Source organism: Pan paniscus, chromosome 8 (assembly GCF_029289425.2).
Source record: "Pan paniscus chromosome 8, NHGRI_mPanPan1-v2.0_pri, whole genome shotgun sequence".
NCBI classification, from domain to species: domain Eukaryota; kingdom Metazoa; phylum Chordata; class Mammalia; order Primates; family Hominidae; genus Pan; species Pan paniscus.
The window spans coordinates 74,096,656-74,114,819 of NC_073257.2; the positions used below are offsets into that span (position 1 = coordinate 74,096,656).

An 18,164-nucleotide genomic window follows, 5' to 3' on the forward strand; every position below is an offset into this window, starting at 1 on the left:
AGCAGAAATGTGCAAATAATAATTATACACACTCTTCATTGTGAATTCCAGATAGCTAATTTATTCTCATAGAATGCTTCTGTTCCTGTTTGCTGAACTCTGCTATCCATACCTAATCTATGGTTGCAATTAATAAATAAGTGTAGCTCTAACTTTAATGTTGATTGATATTTTCACTTATATTAAGGAGTACAATAAAAGAGAAAAAACAGAGATGTATCCCAGAACTTCCCTCTTTCATCAATGACATTGAACACCTTCTTTGCTGGTATCAAATAATAGTTTTCAATATATTTCCTCAATTGTGCTATTCACAATACGATTGGCTACAGGCTTGACACACTTTTAAGTTAAACCTAAGTCAGAGTTCTCCAGAAAAACAGAATAAGGTGTGTGTGTGTGTGTGTGTGTGTGTGTGTGTGTGTGTGTGTGTTGTATGGAGTATGTGTAGAGAAAGAGAGGGAAAGACAGGGACAGATTAATTTATTATGAAGAATTGGCTCACATGATTGATTATGGAGGCTAAGAAGTCCCAAGATCTGTAATCACCAAGCTGGAGACCCAGGAGAGCTGATGTGTACTTCCAATCTGAGTCCCAAGGTCTGGAAACCAGGAAAACAGATGTTTCAGTTCAAATCTGAAGGCCGGAAAAGACCAATATCCCAGGTCAAGCAGACAGTCGAGAGGAGTTCCCTCTTACTCAGCCTTTTTGTTCTAGTCAGGCCTTCGACTGATTGGATGATGCCCACCCACGAGGGGGTTTACTTTGCATATCATTTGTCTGCATTACTCAGTCTAGTGATTCAAACGTTAATCTCATCCAAAAACACTCCCCCAGATACACCTAGAAAAATGTTTGACCAAATATATGGGCACCCCATGGCCCACTCAAGTTCACACATAAAATTAATCATCGCAATCTGCAGTATTAACATTGTCTTCATCACTTTCTCAAGTCCAATCAACAAAACAATGAATCGAGCTCTGATTTGTAATGTTTGCTGAATTCCATGGTATAAATACCCCACCATGGCCTATTTCAAGCTACCAATGGGATGTCAATGGATGTGAATTGGGAAGAGATGGGGAGTAGCACACCCTTATATAGTAGAGTTGGCCCTCCATATACAAGTTCTGCATCTGAGGATTCAACCAACTGCAGATTTAAAATATTCAGAAAGGCCAGGCATGGTGCCTCACGCCTATAACCCCAGCAATTTGGGAGGCCGAGGCAGGTGGATCACTTGAGGTCGGGAGTTTGAGACCAGCCTGACTGACATGTTGGAACCCTGCCTCTACCAAAAAATACAAAAATTAGCCAGGTGTGGTGGCGCATGCCTGTAGTCCCAACTACTCGGGATGCTGAGGTGGGAGAACTGCTGCAACCCAGGAGGCGGAGGTTGCAATGACCAGAGATTTCACCACTACCCTCCAGCCTGAGCAACACAATGAGACTGTCTCAAAAAAATACAAATAAAAAAATAAACATAAAAATAAGTGAAAAATAAAAATAAGTGAATAAGTGAAATAAGTGAAAAATAAAAATAAGTGAAAAATAAAACAATATAACAACTGTTTACATAGCATTTACGTCATATTAGTTATTACAATATGATGATTTAAAGTATAAGGGGGATGTGAGTAGGTGATATTCAAATACTATGCCATCTTATATAAGGGACTTGAGCATCCACAGATTTTGGTATCTGCCAGGAGTCCTGGAACCAGTCCTCTGAGGATACTGTATTGCGGCCACAAAAATACAAAAGACATAAATAACCTCCAGAGTATAGATAACAGTTAAATATAGTAAAACAATTAGAGTGTTGAGGGTATATTACCATTGTTTTCTAATATAATTTATTTGAGAGCTTATATAATTTAATGTTCAATAGTGGATGTGTTTGACATCTGACTTGCAAAATTTCTGAAAATGTAATCATCAGCTCTAGGGAGTCTGCGGGAACTAGTGCCAGCACATCCCTAGAAGGGCGTTGTTTAAGCCCTGAGGGAAATTCATCTGGTCCCCTACTATCTTTGTGGAAAGCCCACCCAATTTTATTTTGGCCAAAGCTTATTGGAAATGAAAACAGAACCAACCTCACTGTTTTTCTTGGTATTATTTTTCTTCTGAAGTACACAGATCTCCTTATACCCTTAGTGAATTACCACGTTTACATATTTCAACCTGCAATAACAAGTCATAAAATTATCAGTCTGTGACATGGCAAAATGCAGGTGGAGGCGGTCAAGGGACTTGCCGGCACTTCCATGGGTCTGAATGACTCCCCAGCAAGGGCAGCTGCCTCTATACAGATGAACAGCCTGGATAATTCTGCCACAATATCTGAGAAATTCTGACAAGGCCAGAATTAGGGTTTGAGTCCTGCAGATAATTATAGTCATGGACATGGAGACACAGCAAATCAGAGAAGAATGATCCCCTTGACTTTCAGTCTAGTGATTTACCTACCGTACCTACTCTGCTTCTAAGTAATGAGTTACTTAATGCTTGTCAAGTAATTATAAGTTGTAAATCACCAAATACAAGGCATCATTAATGTCTGTTTGAAACTGCACAGAGAAATTTTAGTAGGCAATATATGAGTGCCCCATTGGAGCCAAGACTCCATGTCTGTACATTTTTTCTTGTCTCCTTTAAAAAAAAATCAGGTATGGCAAGATGTTTTAATAACCTCAGATGGTTGGGACCTCTGTTTTGAGTATGACCTATGATAGGTGTTCCCAGGAATTTCTTTAATACCATGCTGGGGGGCAATTTGATCAAATTATTTATTAATATGTGGATCACAAATGAGTCTGAAAGCCTGAGTCACCACTACCCTTTCCTCCAGCACCCTGCCATTTGAGATGGAATGCCGTGGCATTCTGAATAGAGGGGCAAGATTACAATTTAGCCAAACGTCATATATGTACTCCGCAGTGCAGGCAATTAAAAAAATAAAAGCTTAGTTATTTCTATACTAAGTAACCCATAAATGTCAAGGGCACTTGAAGGCAATGAAATTGTTAAAATTAAGGGGTGTTAGGGTGTATTTGTGATTGGGGTGAGGGAATGGGACTTGGCTTTAATTTACAAACAAATTAGAAAAAATAAACAGACTCAGCATTTCTATTGTAACTAGAAAGGCTTGAGCAAATTTAATCCAACTTCCTGCATAATATTTGATTAATCTCAGACTCGGGAGGAAAATCAAGATGAGATAGGAAGTCTCCATCTGTACCGAGGGCAGGGGAACTTGGGGCTTCCAGTGCCCACAAAGGGCATCACATGACCCTTCCCAGGGGATCACTTGCTCCGAGTTCCCTGTGTCTCTCTTGGCTCCGGCTCCAAGTTCATGAGAAATCTGTCCCCATACCCATCCTTCTGAAGCTTCCAGCCTTTACCACCTGGACCTGGGCTGGAGTCCCACCCCCACCACAGCTCTTGAGACAGGCGACGAATAGACCCAAATTTGAGATGTAGCTCAACCTTTGACCACTAGAGGTCTCCTGGAAAGCAATGACCCGTATAACCCGGTTGATCCTCCTTCAAACCAATAGACTTGTTGCACTAAGGCTTGGCGAGCCTGCTCTGCTCAAGGCCTCCTTATTAATAACGCCACCCGCCCCCGCCGCTCACGATGGCGCCAGGCATAGAGGGGGATGGGACCAGGCGGTGGCTGACCCTCAGACAGTGCTGGTTCTTTACGAATCAGTCTGCAGACTCCAGGGCTACCCCTTCGAACCCCACTTACTGACCAAGCAAGAGCAGGAGAGCGTGCCTAACTCGAGGTCCCCAGGTGGGCAGCGTGGAGCCCCACAGACTTCCAACCAGCGATGGACTGGGCAAGGGACCCACGTTCAGAATCACCTAGCATCAGGTCCGCCAACAGGCCAGAATCCACTCGCCCCTCGCTTCGTCCCCCTAATTCCTCGTCCCCATTACCCCCCTTCACCGCCTCCGTTTTGCCTCCGGATCGCAAAAGTGACCCGAGCTTTAACCAGTGGAGAGAGATCAGGGAACAATTCACTGTCCCTATTCTCATCCATGTGGTATTTTCTGGGAAAATTAGTGGCTTCTAGCTGGAAGAGGAAAGAAAAGGGGTGGGGGGGTAGATGGCTGAGGGGGAGCAAGAAAGGAAACAGCCAGGTTGAATTCCCAGTCTTTATCAAGCAATTCGCTCACCAATGAGAGAAAGCTGCAGTGGCAGATTCGAGCCACATGCGGTAGTGTGTAGCAATTAGTAGATAAAATGCTGACTAAAGTGCTAAAACATGAAGTATTATTGTAGCCAAGGTCAAAAATGCTTCAGTTGTCTTTTGCAATTTGGGGGAGGGGAGGCCCAGGGGTACGCAGAGAGGTTTGCATTTTCGAAATGGTCGCCTTCTTTCTTCAAACTGTACTTTTCCTTTTTTTCTTTTTTTATGATCCTGTTTATTATAGTCCAAGCTGCCTAATTATGTCACTGCTGGTTTTTGCAACTAACTTAATCCTCCTGATCCTTTATGAAGCGATTCACAGACACTGAATAATGTCTACTGCTCTCCCATCCCCTTGAGGGGCAAGAATGATTTTTAATTTTTTACCGTGTAAATACACGAGATTAACTTAGAGAGTTGGATTTTTGGCTAGTAAAGCAGCAAGAATATAGGTGTGTGGGTACCGGATTCTGTGTTTCAGTACAAGAAAGAGCCCAGAAATAGTGGGTCATATAAACATATACTACTCTCCCTCCCACCTTTTATACACAGCAAGTTCCAGCTACAAGCTTTTTTATAGATAAATAAAGCAGTTGCTTTCATGATTATAACTGTCCTGAATGGATTGTCTTCTTACAACATTCAATCTGTTTATGAGTATTTACTTTACATTAGCCCAGGGACCCTGCACTGCAGGAGTTTGCCTCTATTCCCCTGGGTGTCGGTGTCTCAAGTCTTACATCTGCTCTGTGATTGATGGAGCCTTGAATCCACGTTATTAGTCTCTCACAAGCAGAAATCGGACAGGCTATTAACTACATTACTTCAAAGAACTGTTTCAATACAATCTCCTTATCTTAATTGAAACTTTCTTTGTATGGATATTTGCTACACAGATAATTTACAGGTGCCTATCAAACATCACATTAAAGAAGAGGTAAAATTGAGGGATTTTTGGGGGGGAGGGGTAAACACTATTGTGATCTGTAATTTTAAAAGACATTCACAGTATTGGTTTGATTTATTAGATTTATTATGTTCACGGGGGGTGGGGGCAGTGCTGTAAAAAGAGGGGGAAAGATACCCCTGTGATTCGGTTTTGAAATTTAGCATTCATCTGATTACAAGGCTGCGGATATTCAAAAATATTCAGACCCAGATCCCTGCAATTGTTAACATCTCAGAAACCTTATCGGAGAGATAAGGCAGCATGCCTCCTAGTTCAGTGCCTACCTTGAAGAGCTGAAGAAACAGGGTTTCTAATTAGATGAAGTTCGTTACACACTTAAAGACTTACAGCACCAAAGATAGTAGAAGTAGCTTAGATGCTGTAAAGAGCTGTATAATTTTTTAAGAAAGAGATTTAATATACAATTGAGGGATACCCTCAGGCATTCTGTTGAGGTTTCTTGCATAAATGCTGCTGCATTGGTCATACAGGAAACTGACTCAGAGTCGATCTCAAATACGATCTTGTCAAAATACTGCAACTCAAGTTTTTTTAATATAGGATTTCTTGAACTGGATGTATATATTTACGCTAACATGACAGAGACTAACAGAAGCTTTAGGCATATCTATTTTTTAAAAAGACATGTAAAATGCCCCTCAGTCAAGTCCATTCATATGTTAAAAATGAACAAAATGGGCGATTCTAATCAAACGTCTGCAGTATGCATTATAAAGTTAAAAAGAGAGAGAGAAAGCGCAGGAGAGCTATAATTTCTCTTTGTAACCCATGTTTATAAAATAGAAAGATCAGATGAAATTTCAAGAGATAATTAAAGAGTGATGTGCAAGTCATAATTTGGCTAATGTTAAAGATGGGAGACTGCGAATTGTAGTCCTCCATGGTGCAGAGTTGTGATATTACTTTAAATTATTAAAATAGTTTTCGACAGCTTTCAGAATACCGGCTCTTTGGCATGGGCTTTTATTATTTATTGTAATTAGAGGATCTGCCATTTTCTTTCGTTTATCTCTGTGTGTATAGAAACGAGATAGATTTTGCCTTTTATTACTTCCCCATATTCTGAATCAAAAATGTGGTTTAGATAATGTTAAGTGCCCTAATTCTTACTGCAGCGGACGCAGACGTTATGAAAAGGCATAAAAATACACACAGAGGGTCTTTCCACCTCAAGTCACTGAATATGAGGCATTTGCGCTCTGCCGGGTGTATTAACTTCAGCCATGTGAATATAATTTTCATTAAAGTAATCCTGTTTCAACTAGATGCTGTGACTAGAGGTGAAACGTTGCGAAAGCGTTAAAAATAGCTTACTAGTAATTTCAACATCCTGTAATTTTATCACAGATCAAGTTTCAACTGTCATACTATACAGACCTTATTCCCCATATAGTACATGTTTACTTTTTTAGCATGCCAGACCCACTTTGGAAAGATTGGTGCCAATATAATAAAAGCTGGAGGGGGGTGTGCTGGAAGGAGTGGGAGGAGAGCGGGGAAGGGGGTGGGGGAACGTGGGGGAAGCGAGTACACCATTTTAAATCAACACTGCGAAAATGCAATCTAGCCTGGCGGAGGACCGGCAGCTGGGTCGGAGCTTGCGAGGGCTTTGCAGTCTCTGCCTGTTCCTTGTTCTGTCGCTCTTAAGTTTCTCTGTGTTTGCATAATAGCCGTGCATGCAAACCTCGCAATGCTCCAGGGCTCCAGAACAATAAATATACACATTTAAAGCCTTTATTGTCTTACGGATGCCCCCGGTTTTCAACAGCTTAATTTCTGGTTGTATTTAACTAGTTTGCAAATGGATTTTTTCAGTTTCAAACTATTATTGAGGAAGCTCCCCTCCCTTTTTTGGCGGGGGAGGGGATGGGGGTGGGGTAGGAGTCGGTATATTATTCCTGTAGCGCTGGGTTATATAAACACATTATCATTTGAGAGCGCCCTTGGCGTCCATCAGCATTGTAAACACGTACTAGTGTATATACTTCAAAATTAAAGAATGCACACGCAGATCCGGGAGCCTGAATTCATATTCTGAGCAGACTCGCTTCTCGCATTTATTGATTTATCATGCATCGTTTATTGTTCCAGTCCCTAAATGCAGTCGCTGTCCGTTCAATATTGTTTGCAAAATCCTAAGATATGTGTGCACTGCTCACTTGTCTCTTTTTTTTTGCTAAGTATTTTTTTGCGAAGCGAACAAATGCATTAATATTTATATGTTTATATAATCGATAACCCACTTTTCCCTTCCATGTAAATAGGCATCAAAAGATAATTTAACAGATTAGTTCTCGAAAACATGGCAGTGAGGAAGCGTAATTTAACTATCAAACAAATCTACATGTCTAATAACAGCAAATCTGCTAAGGAGCATTAGAAAGAGGAGCAGCGCCCCGGAATCTCTGCAGGAAATGTTCTTTATATTAGACATATACAAGCAGGTCCTGTCAGATGCACAGTGGAGCTCGCTAGCCCTCCTCTCCTCCAAAAATCTCATCAGACGATATCCCAGACAGGGGCGGTTAGAGAGAGAGGAATCACATCTCCACACAGTTTTAGGGTGCCTTTTATTTTTACAAATCTTCCTGTGTGTTTTTTGCCTTGATCCATCCTCTTCCCGCCGAGATCGTATGGCGCCTTTCTCTCGATTATGAATTTGATCAATCCATATTTGGAAGAAAACCCACATAGTTTTTTCAGGAGCTGAAAATTGAGTCGTTATAGAAATATTAGGACATATTTTCAATCATTTCGGTGCCCAAAGGGAGGCAAGAGCTCAGTTTTATATTGAGACATTACGCCGGCTGAAGACAGAGAATGCGTTTCCCTGCCAGGACCTGATGCAATCCATTCAAGCCAACAAGTTTGGAGAGAATGTTGAGTTCAATCAATTCAGAACGTCGAGATGGAGCCCAACTCACTCCAGGTATTTCGCTCTCCTCCGCTCCTCCGATCCCGGCACCCCCCGGCACCCCCCAACCCCCCAGCTCACCCACACCTCTGCACCCACCCACACCCCCCACAAACTTTTCACCAAACTTTTACCCTCTGCATCCCCCAAAATCATTTTTATTGTTTAAAAAAATCCCTGCACTGATCATACATACATAATGTAATTTTACCGCCTCAAATGGGGAGGTGGGGAGAAGTGGCGGTGGGGGGCCCTGAGTTTTTTTTTTTTTTTTTTTTAGGGAAGCAGAAAATTTGTGGGTGCTATTATTTTTTCCACCCAGCGTTATATCTGTTGGGTCGTCTGTATTAAGAGAGTGGATGTCTGTGTGTAAATGTGTCTGGGAATAGATGTTTGTGCTCTGATGGCTACATTATTTATTTGGTGTTTTTTTCCCCCCCTGCAGTGGGTCGGCTCACCGTGTGGCTTGCACGGACCTTACATTTTCTACAAGGCTTTTCAATTCCACCTTGAAGGCAAACCAAGAATTTTGTCCCTTGGCGACTTTTTCTTTGTAAGATGTACGCCAAAGGATCCGATTTGCATAGCGGAGCTCCAGCTGTTGTGGGAAGAGAGGACCAGCCGGCAACTTTTATCCAGCTCTAAACTTTATTTCCTCCCAGAAGACACTCCCCAGGGCAGAAATAGCGACCATGGCGAGGTGGTAAACCTGTCTGTCCCCCTCTTCTTTCTTTATTATTTTTCCCCCTAGTAATGCTTATTACAGGGCAAGCTTGAAAATACTGTATTCACTTCTGCAGGCAAGCAGGATCGACTCCTTTTTTAAAGGGGTAGCGCCACTAGCTGGGGCTCGAGTATTTTGCCATTGTCAGAGTTTGGCTGTCAGCTTTACAAAGAGGATCCAACTGCTGATTTTAGTCAAGATCAAATAACTTGTTCGAGAAGGGTTTTGTTCAAGGATGTGTGTGTGTGTGTGTGTGTGTGTGTGTGTGTGTGTGTGTGTGTGTTCATTTGCTCTCCTGCTATTGCCTCTTGAACATCACATGCTTTTTATATTTTTTGCCTTTTGAAAATTTACCTTCGTGTCTGGCTCGGTCGTGTCTGGGTGGATTTCTTTCGGTGGGTTTCGATATTGTTCTTTTTTCAAAGTAAGTATTTGATATGTTTAAGAGGGCGGAAATTACGAAATGGAGGCAGAATGAGATCAAAAGCTATTGAGTTGGCAAAGACGTGTTGAATAAAGTGATAAATGACAGGTACTGGAATAATACATTCAAATAACTTGCAGATCTGCCCGGGCGGATTTCAAAGCGGTGGTGTAACAGGCACAAACACGTTAAGCATTAACAACTATCTCTCGCCCACTCCCCCTCCCCCCGGACAAGCCATTTGATGTTCTAGTTTGCAATTACTCCACGCAAAGTGGACGTCCTCCTGCGCGATCTTTGGGGGTGTGTGGGACGGGGGCGGGGGAGGGGAGGGCAGAGGGGTGTGTGCTCGCCCACTGGCCCTGCGGGTCCAGCGTTCTCCGTGCCCAGACGGCGCTCCCGGGGAGGGCGGGGAGGGGACAGAGCCTCCCCGGCACGTTTCTGGGCGGCCGCGGGGGCGCTCGCCGCGCTCCCGGGAGGACGCCGGAGGTGAGCCCGCTGTCACTGGGCGCCGGGGCGGCCGCCTCCCTTCGGCTCTGTCATTTCATATGTGACCGCAGTTCTGCGGGCTCCCCTCCTCAGCTGACCGACCTCAGCGCCGTGGTACCTACCGAGGGGAACTATTTTGGGGAGTCTGTGCCCACGGCGCAGCGGGGAGGGAGGGCGCACTGCCGCCTGGCGAGGCTTTGTGTTGCCAAAGCGAGAGCAGGGTAATCAAACAGACTTTTGAGGGCAGCTAGTGCTGTGCCAGGCTCTCGAGCTTTCGAGGTAGGTGTAAGGATCTAAGGATCTTTTTGTTAAATGAATGGTTTCCCGTTTAACTCATCCCGGGGCTCGGAGCTGCCAGTCCTTCCAGAATTCCTCGGTTTGATCGAGTTGATAGTACTTTTGGCATTGCCAGTTCACTTCCTCTCCCCAGGATCGAATTACTCGTCAGTGGTCTATGCCGGTTAATTACTGGAGTTCGTCGAAACGTTCGCCCTCGAATCTGCCTTTTCGGAAATAAGCCCCTCCCACCTCCCCGCTCACCTCCCCCCTCCACCCTCCCCGGCCAGCTTTGGTTTTTAAATGTTCATATTTCCCGACGTCCGCCTGCAATTTTAAAAAGGTGTTGTTTGGAAATACTGTGAAAAATCCTGCAACCTACCAACAGGTTGAGCTCTTTCCCCCTCCCAAGGTCTGGCTCGGCCCCCTCCCCCGACCCAACTTTCCTGCGCAGCTGTCTTCCTCCCCCTCCCCCTCCCCCTCCTGATTTCTTATTATTTGCTTTTCAAATTTATTACTTCAACATGGCCTGTGATCTGGAAAAGGGAAGGATTAAATATCCAGAAAAGAACTGGTGCCTAATAGACTTCTGACTAAGTCCAGGAGGAAATTATTCAGTGTTTTATGGGATATTTTGTGGTCACTCTTTTTTGGGGGGGGGGATTGAAATTGGGATGTTTTTTAAAGACCCTGAGTTGACCCCACTTGGTACAGTTTTAATTTTTGTTGGTGTAATTAAATGGTGAATTCTGATTTAAGAATAAAGGCTATATTTGCCAAACGTTGCATCTGCTAGAAGTGTTGACAGTGAATAGATATATTTTTAAATACATGATTTCTTTTTAATTGTTCATTATGGGGAATTGAAAGGGAACCATTGTAATGATCTGTGCATTTCGTCACTGCTATATGAGCCATACCTGAGAAAATTAATCTTGCCATTTAAAAGTAAACTCTAGGGGGTTTGCGGAGGGAGATGGCTCTATTTATAATCCTCAGCTGCATATACATCGTCTAATATTATGCATGATTTGTTTTTTAATGCTAACACGGCTGGTAATTAGCTGTATGATTATACTTGTATATTTCATTAGGACTTTGGCTGATGTCATTGTGAATTATTCAGCCATATTAAAACAATTTTCAATTGAGATAATGACACGCCTCAAAATTATGCAAATGCAGACTGCATTGTGCAAAATAATTATGACAAATGTAAAGCAGGTAGAAAGTTTCCCAATGCAGATCGGTTTTCCACCCTGGTGATGTCATTTCCCCCCTGGCCTAAGTTAGTCATTCATTAGCAGAATAGCAGCAGCAGTCTTCTCTGGAGGAGAGCCTTACAGAAACCAGCATTTACTGCTGGCACCTAGAGGGGGCAACAGGGCCCTCTCATTAAGAAATTTGCTTTGTTTTCACTTATTCCATTAACTTGTTTATATACATTTAAATGATTTTTATTATTGATTTTAAATAGTTTTGAATGATGCATTTGCCATTTGCAATGTGTAACTGAAAGAGAAAGGTTTCTTGGTGATATGCACTGTTACTTGGAGAAAATGTTCAGCACATTTAATCAGCCAGTACAGTTTATTTTAAGTAACCAAATGGAGATTAATAATTTCTTGATTGAGCTGACATCAGCATCCATTTCGAAAGGACAGCCAGGACTCAGTATGCTTTTTTTGGTTTAAGAGAATCATTCTGCCTTTTTATGATTTCTTGAAATGTAAAGACGTCAGTTCTAAAAGCAGAAAAATGATCATTGTGCAAGATTAGAAATAGCGTCCCTGTGTGGTTTGCTGTGATTTGCAGAGAGTTTTTTTTTTTTTTTTTGGGAATATTTTCTCATGATTTTTGTAATAATTGTGGGAGGCTGGATAAGGCAGGACTTTGTACACCCATTTTACAGATGGGGACAGAGACTTGGAAAGGTTATGTGGTTTGTCAAAGGTCACCAGGCTAGAACCCAGGCCTCCTTGAAATTCAAGGTTATCTTTTCTCCCCAGTGAAACCTACCCTTGAAAGCAGAGCTTGAATGCATCATATTACATTCTAGAAGTGTGTACTAATGTGAACAGTCCCTCAGACATTTTAGAATTGTAACTAGTTAATCAGCTTTGCCAAAGGTCACCAGATGTCTAGGTAGCAAAACTATCCTTATCCTGTAAAGTTAAGCTAATTCTAATCAGTGGTATATAATGATAACAGTTATATTTTAATAGTTATTAATGAGCATTAACAACTTACTATTCATTTTAATGATGATGGTGATGATTTATATGCTTATATACACCAATGCCTTCATATATAATACTTCCAGTGTTGGCAACTGGTGTTGAGGAAAAGCATTCAAGAAAGTCACATTTTGATTCTGCAGCTTGCTACTTGCTTAATCTTGAACAACCATAAGTACTTGGAACCTCAGTTTCTTCAGCTGCAAAATGGGAACAAAGTAGGGATGACTATAGATTGTTGGTGAAGATCAAGAGGATTTATAGGCAAAAGAGCTTTATATACTATAAAGTACTTAAATAAATAGAAAAGAATTATGATTATAGTGACCTTTGTTCTAGATATTCTTAATTTTATAAACAATAAAAAAAAACTTTTGTGTCTGTGTGGAGGTTCTTGGACCTAAAAATGATACCATCTTAAATTACCATGAAAATGAATAGCAGGGCCATGTGCAAGGAGTTAAGTGTCTTTAGTAATTACTTAGAATTGCCACATTCAGCCACTAGCTCTTCAGAGGAGGAAAATGGCAAAGTAGGCGGGTAATTGGTTCTGTTACTGGATAACTTCTGATTACATTCATTTTCCAATTGCCAAGTGCTTAATCTATTGGCAGTATACCCTCTTAAAATGGGTGGATATGCAAGCTTGGATTTCAGCCTGACCAGCCATCGCTGGGATTTTACAAGAAGGTTTGCTGGTCACCTCCAACTGTGCTTGTGGATGGCTAAGCTAATGATGTCCAGGAGTCAAGATCAGGCATACCTGGATGTTACAGATTCTAGCATGCATTCCAGATTTCTAAAAGTGATTCGGTTATCACCAGCCTCACTACTGAATTTAAAAATGCTAAAAATCCATGTTCTGGGGCCCCTATTGAAGTCTCCTCAAATAGAATCTCTAGAGTTGGGTCCAGGAGTCTGAATTTTAAATATTTAAACAGTCTCAGTCTAGCTATGTTATCTTGGGCAAGTTCTAAACTCTCTGTGCCTCCGTTTTCTCATCTGTAAAGTGGAAATACAGTCCTTATTTCCTAGGATTATTTTAAGGATTAAATAAGTTAATATATGTAAAATGCATATGCCCGAAGTTGACACATAGTAGATACTTCAATAATGGTTGACTGTTGTTATTATCATTAATATTAGCATTAATCTCACTGAGGTTTGAAACCACTACCATGGAGCTTACTGAAAAGTTTTTCCATGTGAGGGAATGGCACCTAGGTGAGTTTGCTAGGACATGTGGGCTTCCAAGTCCTACCGAATCAGGCTATCTTTCATCTCCATGTTGGCTTTAGCTGTGTCACCAAAATAAAAAGTGTCTTAAGGATTTACATTTTAGTGCAGAAGTAAACTGTCAACTGGATCAGCAGGATTTTTTTTTTCAAAAGATTGCCTGATTTGGTCATATCTGGAGTTAGACAGACACATTCTGGAATCTAGAAGGTGCTGGATTAGTCTTGCTCTTCTCTTTGGATAGCTCCTCAGTCTTGGTCTATATCCATAAGGTAATTTTTTAGAGATTTCTGAGACCTCTTAAATGACCACACTGGCCTTAGACAATTGCTTTAACTTTTTTAAGCCTCTGTTTCTTCCTCTGTAAAATGGATTTAATGGCCTCAACTGTGCTGGGAATCAGAGATAATAATGAAAAGGGTCTGGAATCTAGCATAGTATAGTACCTACACATGAGAGTTCAATGAATAATGGTTGCACTTATAATAGTTATTATTTATTTTTAGTAATCATCTTAAGCTAAGAAAAGGATTTATCTTTACTCTACCAAGCAGGCCTTTTAGAACAAAGATAAGAATGTAAAGAATTACGTGGAGAGAAATTACTGGACTGTGACAAGAGTCGGCCAAGTAAGGCCTGAAGGCCAAATCTGGCCCACTGTCTGTTTTTGTGAATAAAGTTTTATTGGAATGTGGCCATGCTAATTTGTTTATGGCTGCTCTCAGGCTCCAACAGCAGAGTTGAGTTGTTTTGACAGTTACCAGATCGCTGACAAAGTAGAAATATTTATTATCTGGCTTTCTTAAGAAAAACTTTGCTGACCCCTGGCCTATGCGGTTGATCTGCAATAAGGTAGATGATTGTGTACCTATTTTTCTTTCTTGAGTTTTGGCCATTAACCAGTAATAGCAGAAATATAAGAAACTTAAGTAATATAAGAAATTGTACTTCAATATTATATCATTAACGTTTACATATCCAATCCAATTTCACCATTGATTCTAGGACATTAAAATTTGAGAATGAGTGAAATAATATTAAATTATATTTTGTATGGTTAAGATCGAAACTTTAGCCAATATTAGTATTGTCTATTTTGAGTTAATAAAAAACTACTCGTGAAGTTCTATGTGCTCAGTACTCTGCTAGGTGAAGAGACGGATGCAAAATAGTTTGCGATGTGACCCTTTTTCTGAATAAATTTATCAGTCTTGATAAGGAGATGAGATCAACATGTCTAAAAATGTAAAAGCAATATGAGACACAACACATCAGTAAATTGTGCTGATAATACATGTCATAGGCGTCCAAAGGAAGGCTCCCAGCCATCATGTTTTTTGGAAAAAGAATTCATTAAATTTCTCAGATGTTGATTGAAAACCTACTGTGTGCTGGCACTTGGATACAAGAGATTAAGGAGAATGGCCTCGGCCAGGCATAGTGGCTCACGCCTGTAATCCCAGCACTTTGAGAGGCCGAGGCAGGCAGATCACGAGATTGAGAACATCCTGGCTAACATGGTGAAACCCCGTCTCTACTAAAAATACAAAAAAATTAGCTGGGCGTGGTGGTGGGCGCCTGTAGTCCCAGCTACTTGGGAGGCTGAGGCAGGAGAATGGCGTGAACCCGGGAGGCAGAGCTTGCAGTGAGCCAAGATTGCACCACTGCACTCCAGCCTGGGCAACAGAGCAAGACTCCATCTCAAAAAAAAAAAAAAAAAAAAAAAAGAAGAAGAAGAAGAAGAATGGCCTCTGCCCTCAAGGAGTTCCCAAACTGCCTTTGTAGACAGACAGTGATCACAGAAAAGGCCATCAGATTCTTTCCATCTGGGTTCCTTAGTTTAAGTTGAGACGAACTGAGATCACTATTTATTTGTAGCATTTCTTAATCTTTCCGGAAATTAGAAAGTACTGTCTTCATCTTTGAATTATTACTTCCTGGACACATATTTGTAGAGCACCTATTATGTGCCAGATCCTATTCTAGGCCCTGGGGATGCAGCATGAACAAGACAGACAAAAATCACTGCTCCCAGGGAGCTTATAGTCCAGTGGTTGGTTGTAACCTCTCGTGCACTTTATACCTTGTGCCTTATAGTTATCTGTGTTCTTTTCCTTTACCTTGTCACCTGACCCTATGCTCCCCCCACCATAGTGCTGTTCTCAGGAGCAGGCAGTTGTGCCTTATTCACCTCTGGGTCCTCTGCAATATTTAGTGCTATTCAGTGAGTTGTTTTTTTTTTTTTTTTTTTTTTTGAGACGGAGTCTCGCTTTGTCGCCCAGGCTGGAGTGCAGTGGCGCGATCTCGGCTCACTGCCAGCTCCGCCTCCTGGGTTCACGCCATTCTCCTGCCTCAGCCTCCCAAGTAGCTGGGACTACAGGCGCCCGCCACCGCGGCCGGCTAATTTTTTGTATTTTTAGTAAAGACGGGGTTTCACCATGTTGGCCAGGATGGTCCCGATCTCCTGACCTCGTGATCCACCCGCCTTGGCCTCCCAAAGTGCTGGGATTACAGGCGTCAGCCACCGCGCCCGGCCTTCAGTGAGTATTTTCTGAGTGACTGAACCACAGAATTAAAATGCCTTCTTGCACACAGTCTACCTTTTTTAAGCTTTACCCAGTTTCTTTCTGGCAGATGACCAGTGACCAGTCATTCACATGTGGGCCAGATCCACGACCCCATCTCACACTTCTTTCTCTTCCAAAGTCTGTAGTCATTTTGCACTGTAGAATGTGAAAACATGGGAAGTGGTTTTTTCACAGGGGCACTCACCAAAGAAATAAGCAAATATTTGAATGATTAGACTGGAGGCAGCATCTCTGTTTCGTTGTTAATTTTCCAGTCTCAGCAGTCAACCCGTAAACAGTCAGGGCTTTGGGGTGGCAACCTGTGAAAAGACTAGACTTCAGGAAAGAAGATTCACTCCTCGCCTGGTGTTGGTTGGCAGTTCATACGAGCCAGCATGTTTTTCAGGCTGATGGTCTTAACTAAGCCACATGTTTGATAGTGCCTCAAAATTGTAAGCAATTAAAACCTCTCGACAATTAGACTGTCAGACACATACTAAGGAAATGTTATTTTTATGAAATACAAGAGTCCATACATGTAAATACTTCATTATTAATTATTAATAAAGCATGCCATTGTTCATAGTGGCATCTAGTGATATATGACTCAAGCTCATTTATCAAAGTCTAGTTTTAACCAATATCCAGAATATAATTGCTTGAACCAAATGCATTCACTTGTCATTTTTTATAGCCAGTGTAGTTGGATATTTGCCATCTTCTACTCAGAATAATATTGTAGCTAGTGACTACCCGTTGCCTTGGCTTTTAAGGAAATTTAAAACAAATTTATCGATTGTTGGCTTAAGGATTCATTCACCTCTCAGAGATGTGGTCATGGATTCCCTCATTTCTTGAAGAATCTACACCGCACAAATCCAAGGATGCATTTTTCTGGCCACGCTGTGTTCCTCACTGACTTGCTGGAGATGAGAACCTTGGTCTTAGCCCTCCAGCACACATCCCTCATGCCCTGGACTATGAGCATCAGTATCGACAACACATTTCAAACATGCAGATGATGATGATTATTGAAAGGGTGCTTTAGAATCATGCTAATGGCATCAATCTCTCGCACACACTTGGGTAAATTAATTCTGCTTTTAAAATCAGATGCACTGTTAGCAGCGTTAAAGATGGATATTTGACATTTATCACGCAGACTAGGATGGGTGGTTTAATTACGTGAATTTTCTGTAGGATCTTTGTGGCTGTATAAATAGACGCACAGTGGCGTGTGTCCTTGGCATATGACCATCAGGTTCACAGTCACATCTCCATTCCTGTGCCCCAGTAAGAACCCCAGGCGGCAAAGGTCAAATGTTGCTAGTCAATCTAGTGACCCCATAAACATCTTTTCCCCCACCTTTCTTTTCTCATGACTCCAAGCACACCCGGGCTATGAAACACCCCTTCCACCCCATAGTTGAGTTCCAAGCCTGATCAGTGGCACTAAACATTAAACTCTTGTCTTTGAGAATAATGGGCTTTGCTTTCTACACCCTCAAGCATGTTGAGCTACTGTGCAAGCTGGAAAATAAAAATGTTCTAATTGTGTCTTTTAAATAAGCATAGGAGTGAATTAATTAGACCATATTTTGTCTTTAGTTGCTTAGTTACACAATAGTATTCCTGAGCACGAGTAAGATAAATTGGTTCTTTTTGTGCTGCTTGTCCCTTAATCATAATTACTGTATTGCTTAGGAGAGTAAAGCATACATAGATTTTGAATTTTTTATTAATAGTCAAAAATATGCATATGATATATAAAGTATATGCTGTTCAACCTGTTTTATATGTGGGAAGAAGTTTTATTGTGGTGGTTACATTTGCATTAGTTGCTCAAAGATGTAGTTCTGGGAAATACATAATTGAAATGTTTTTGAATTGCTTTTTCTGGCCTTTTCAATCTTATTCAAAATAATAGTGCCTCCAGTCCTGGAGTAGTCATTCTCATTTGATTTAACGTCTTTCTTTGCACTGCATGAGCGGCACCCAGTTTTAACCCTGCAGAGCCTAGATGAAGTTCTGTGATTCATAGGCCATACATTGTGCCTTATGTTTTTTGGCTCATGCTCTTGGGGCTTGGGGGGCAGCGAGCAGAAGGGTGCCTTTGTCTTGCCG

The 18,164-nt window shown here is 41.6% G+C and overlaps 1 protein-coding gene across 6 annotated transcripts in view; it reads left to right on the plus strand.

The window, feature by feature from the left end:
- Positions 1-7,556: 7,556 nt before the first annotated feature.
- Positions 7,557-18,164, plus strand: part of ARID5B (AT-rich interaction domain 5B) — a 195,635-nt gene continuing 185,027 nt past the window's right edge. Inside the window, exons 1-2 of one of the 6 annotated variants that reach the window (XM_003830323.5) lie at positions 7,557-8,102; positions 8,533-8,787. In XM_003830323.5, coding sequence (XP_003830371.1) covers positions 8,082-8,102; positions 8,533-8,787 — 276 coding nt within the window. In that variant the 5' untranslated portion in view covers positions 7,557-8,081. Of the gene's footprint in view, positions 8,103-8,230; positions 8,788-9,956; positions 10,004-18,164 lie in introns of those variants that run through there. The other 5 variants (XM_063607428.1, XM_034930641.3, XM_034930639.3 and 2 more) reach the window with 5 other exon arrangements.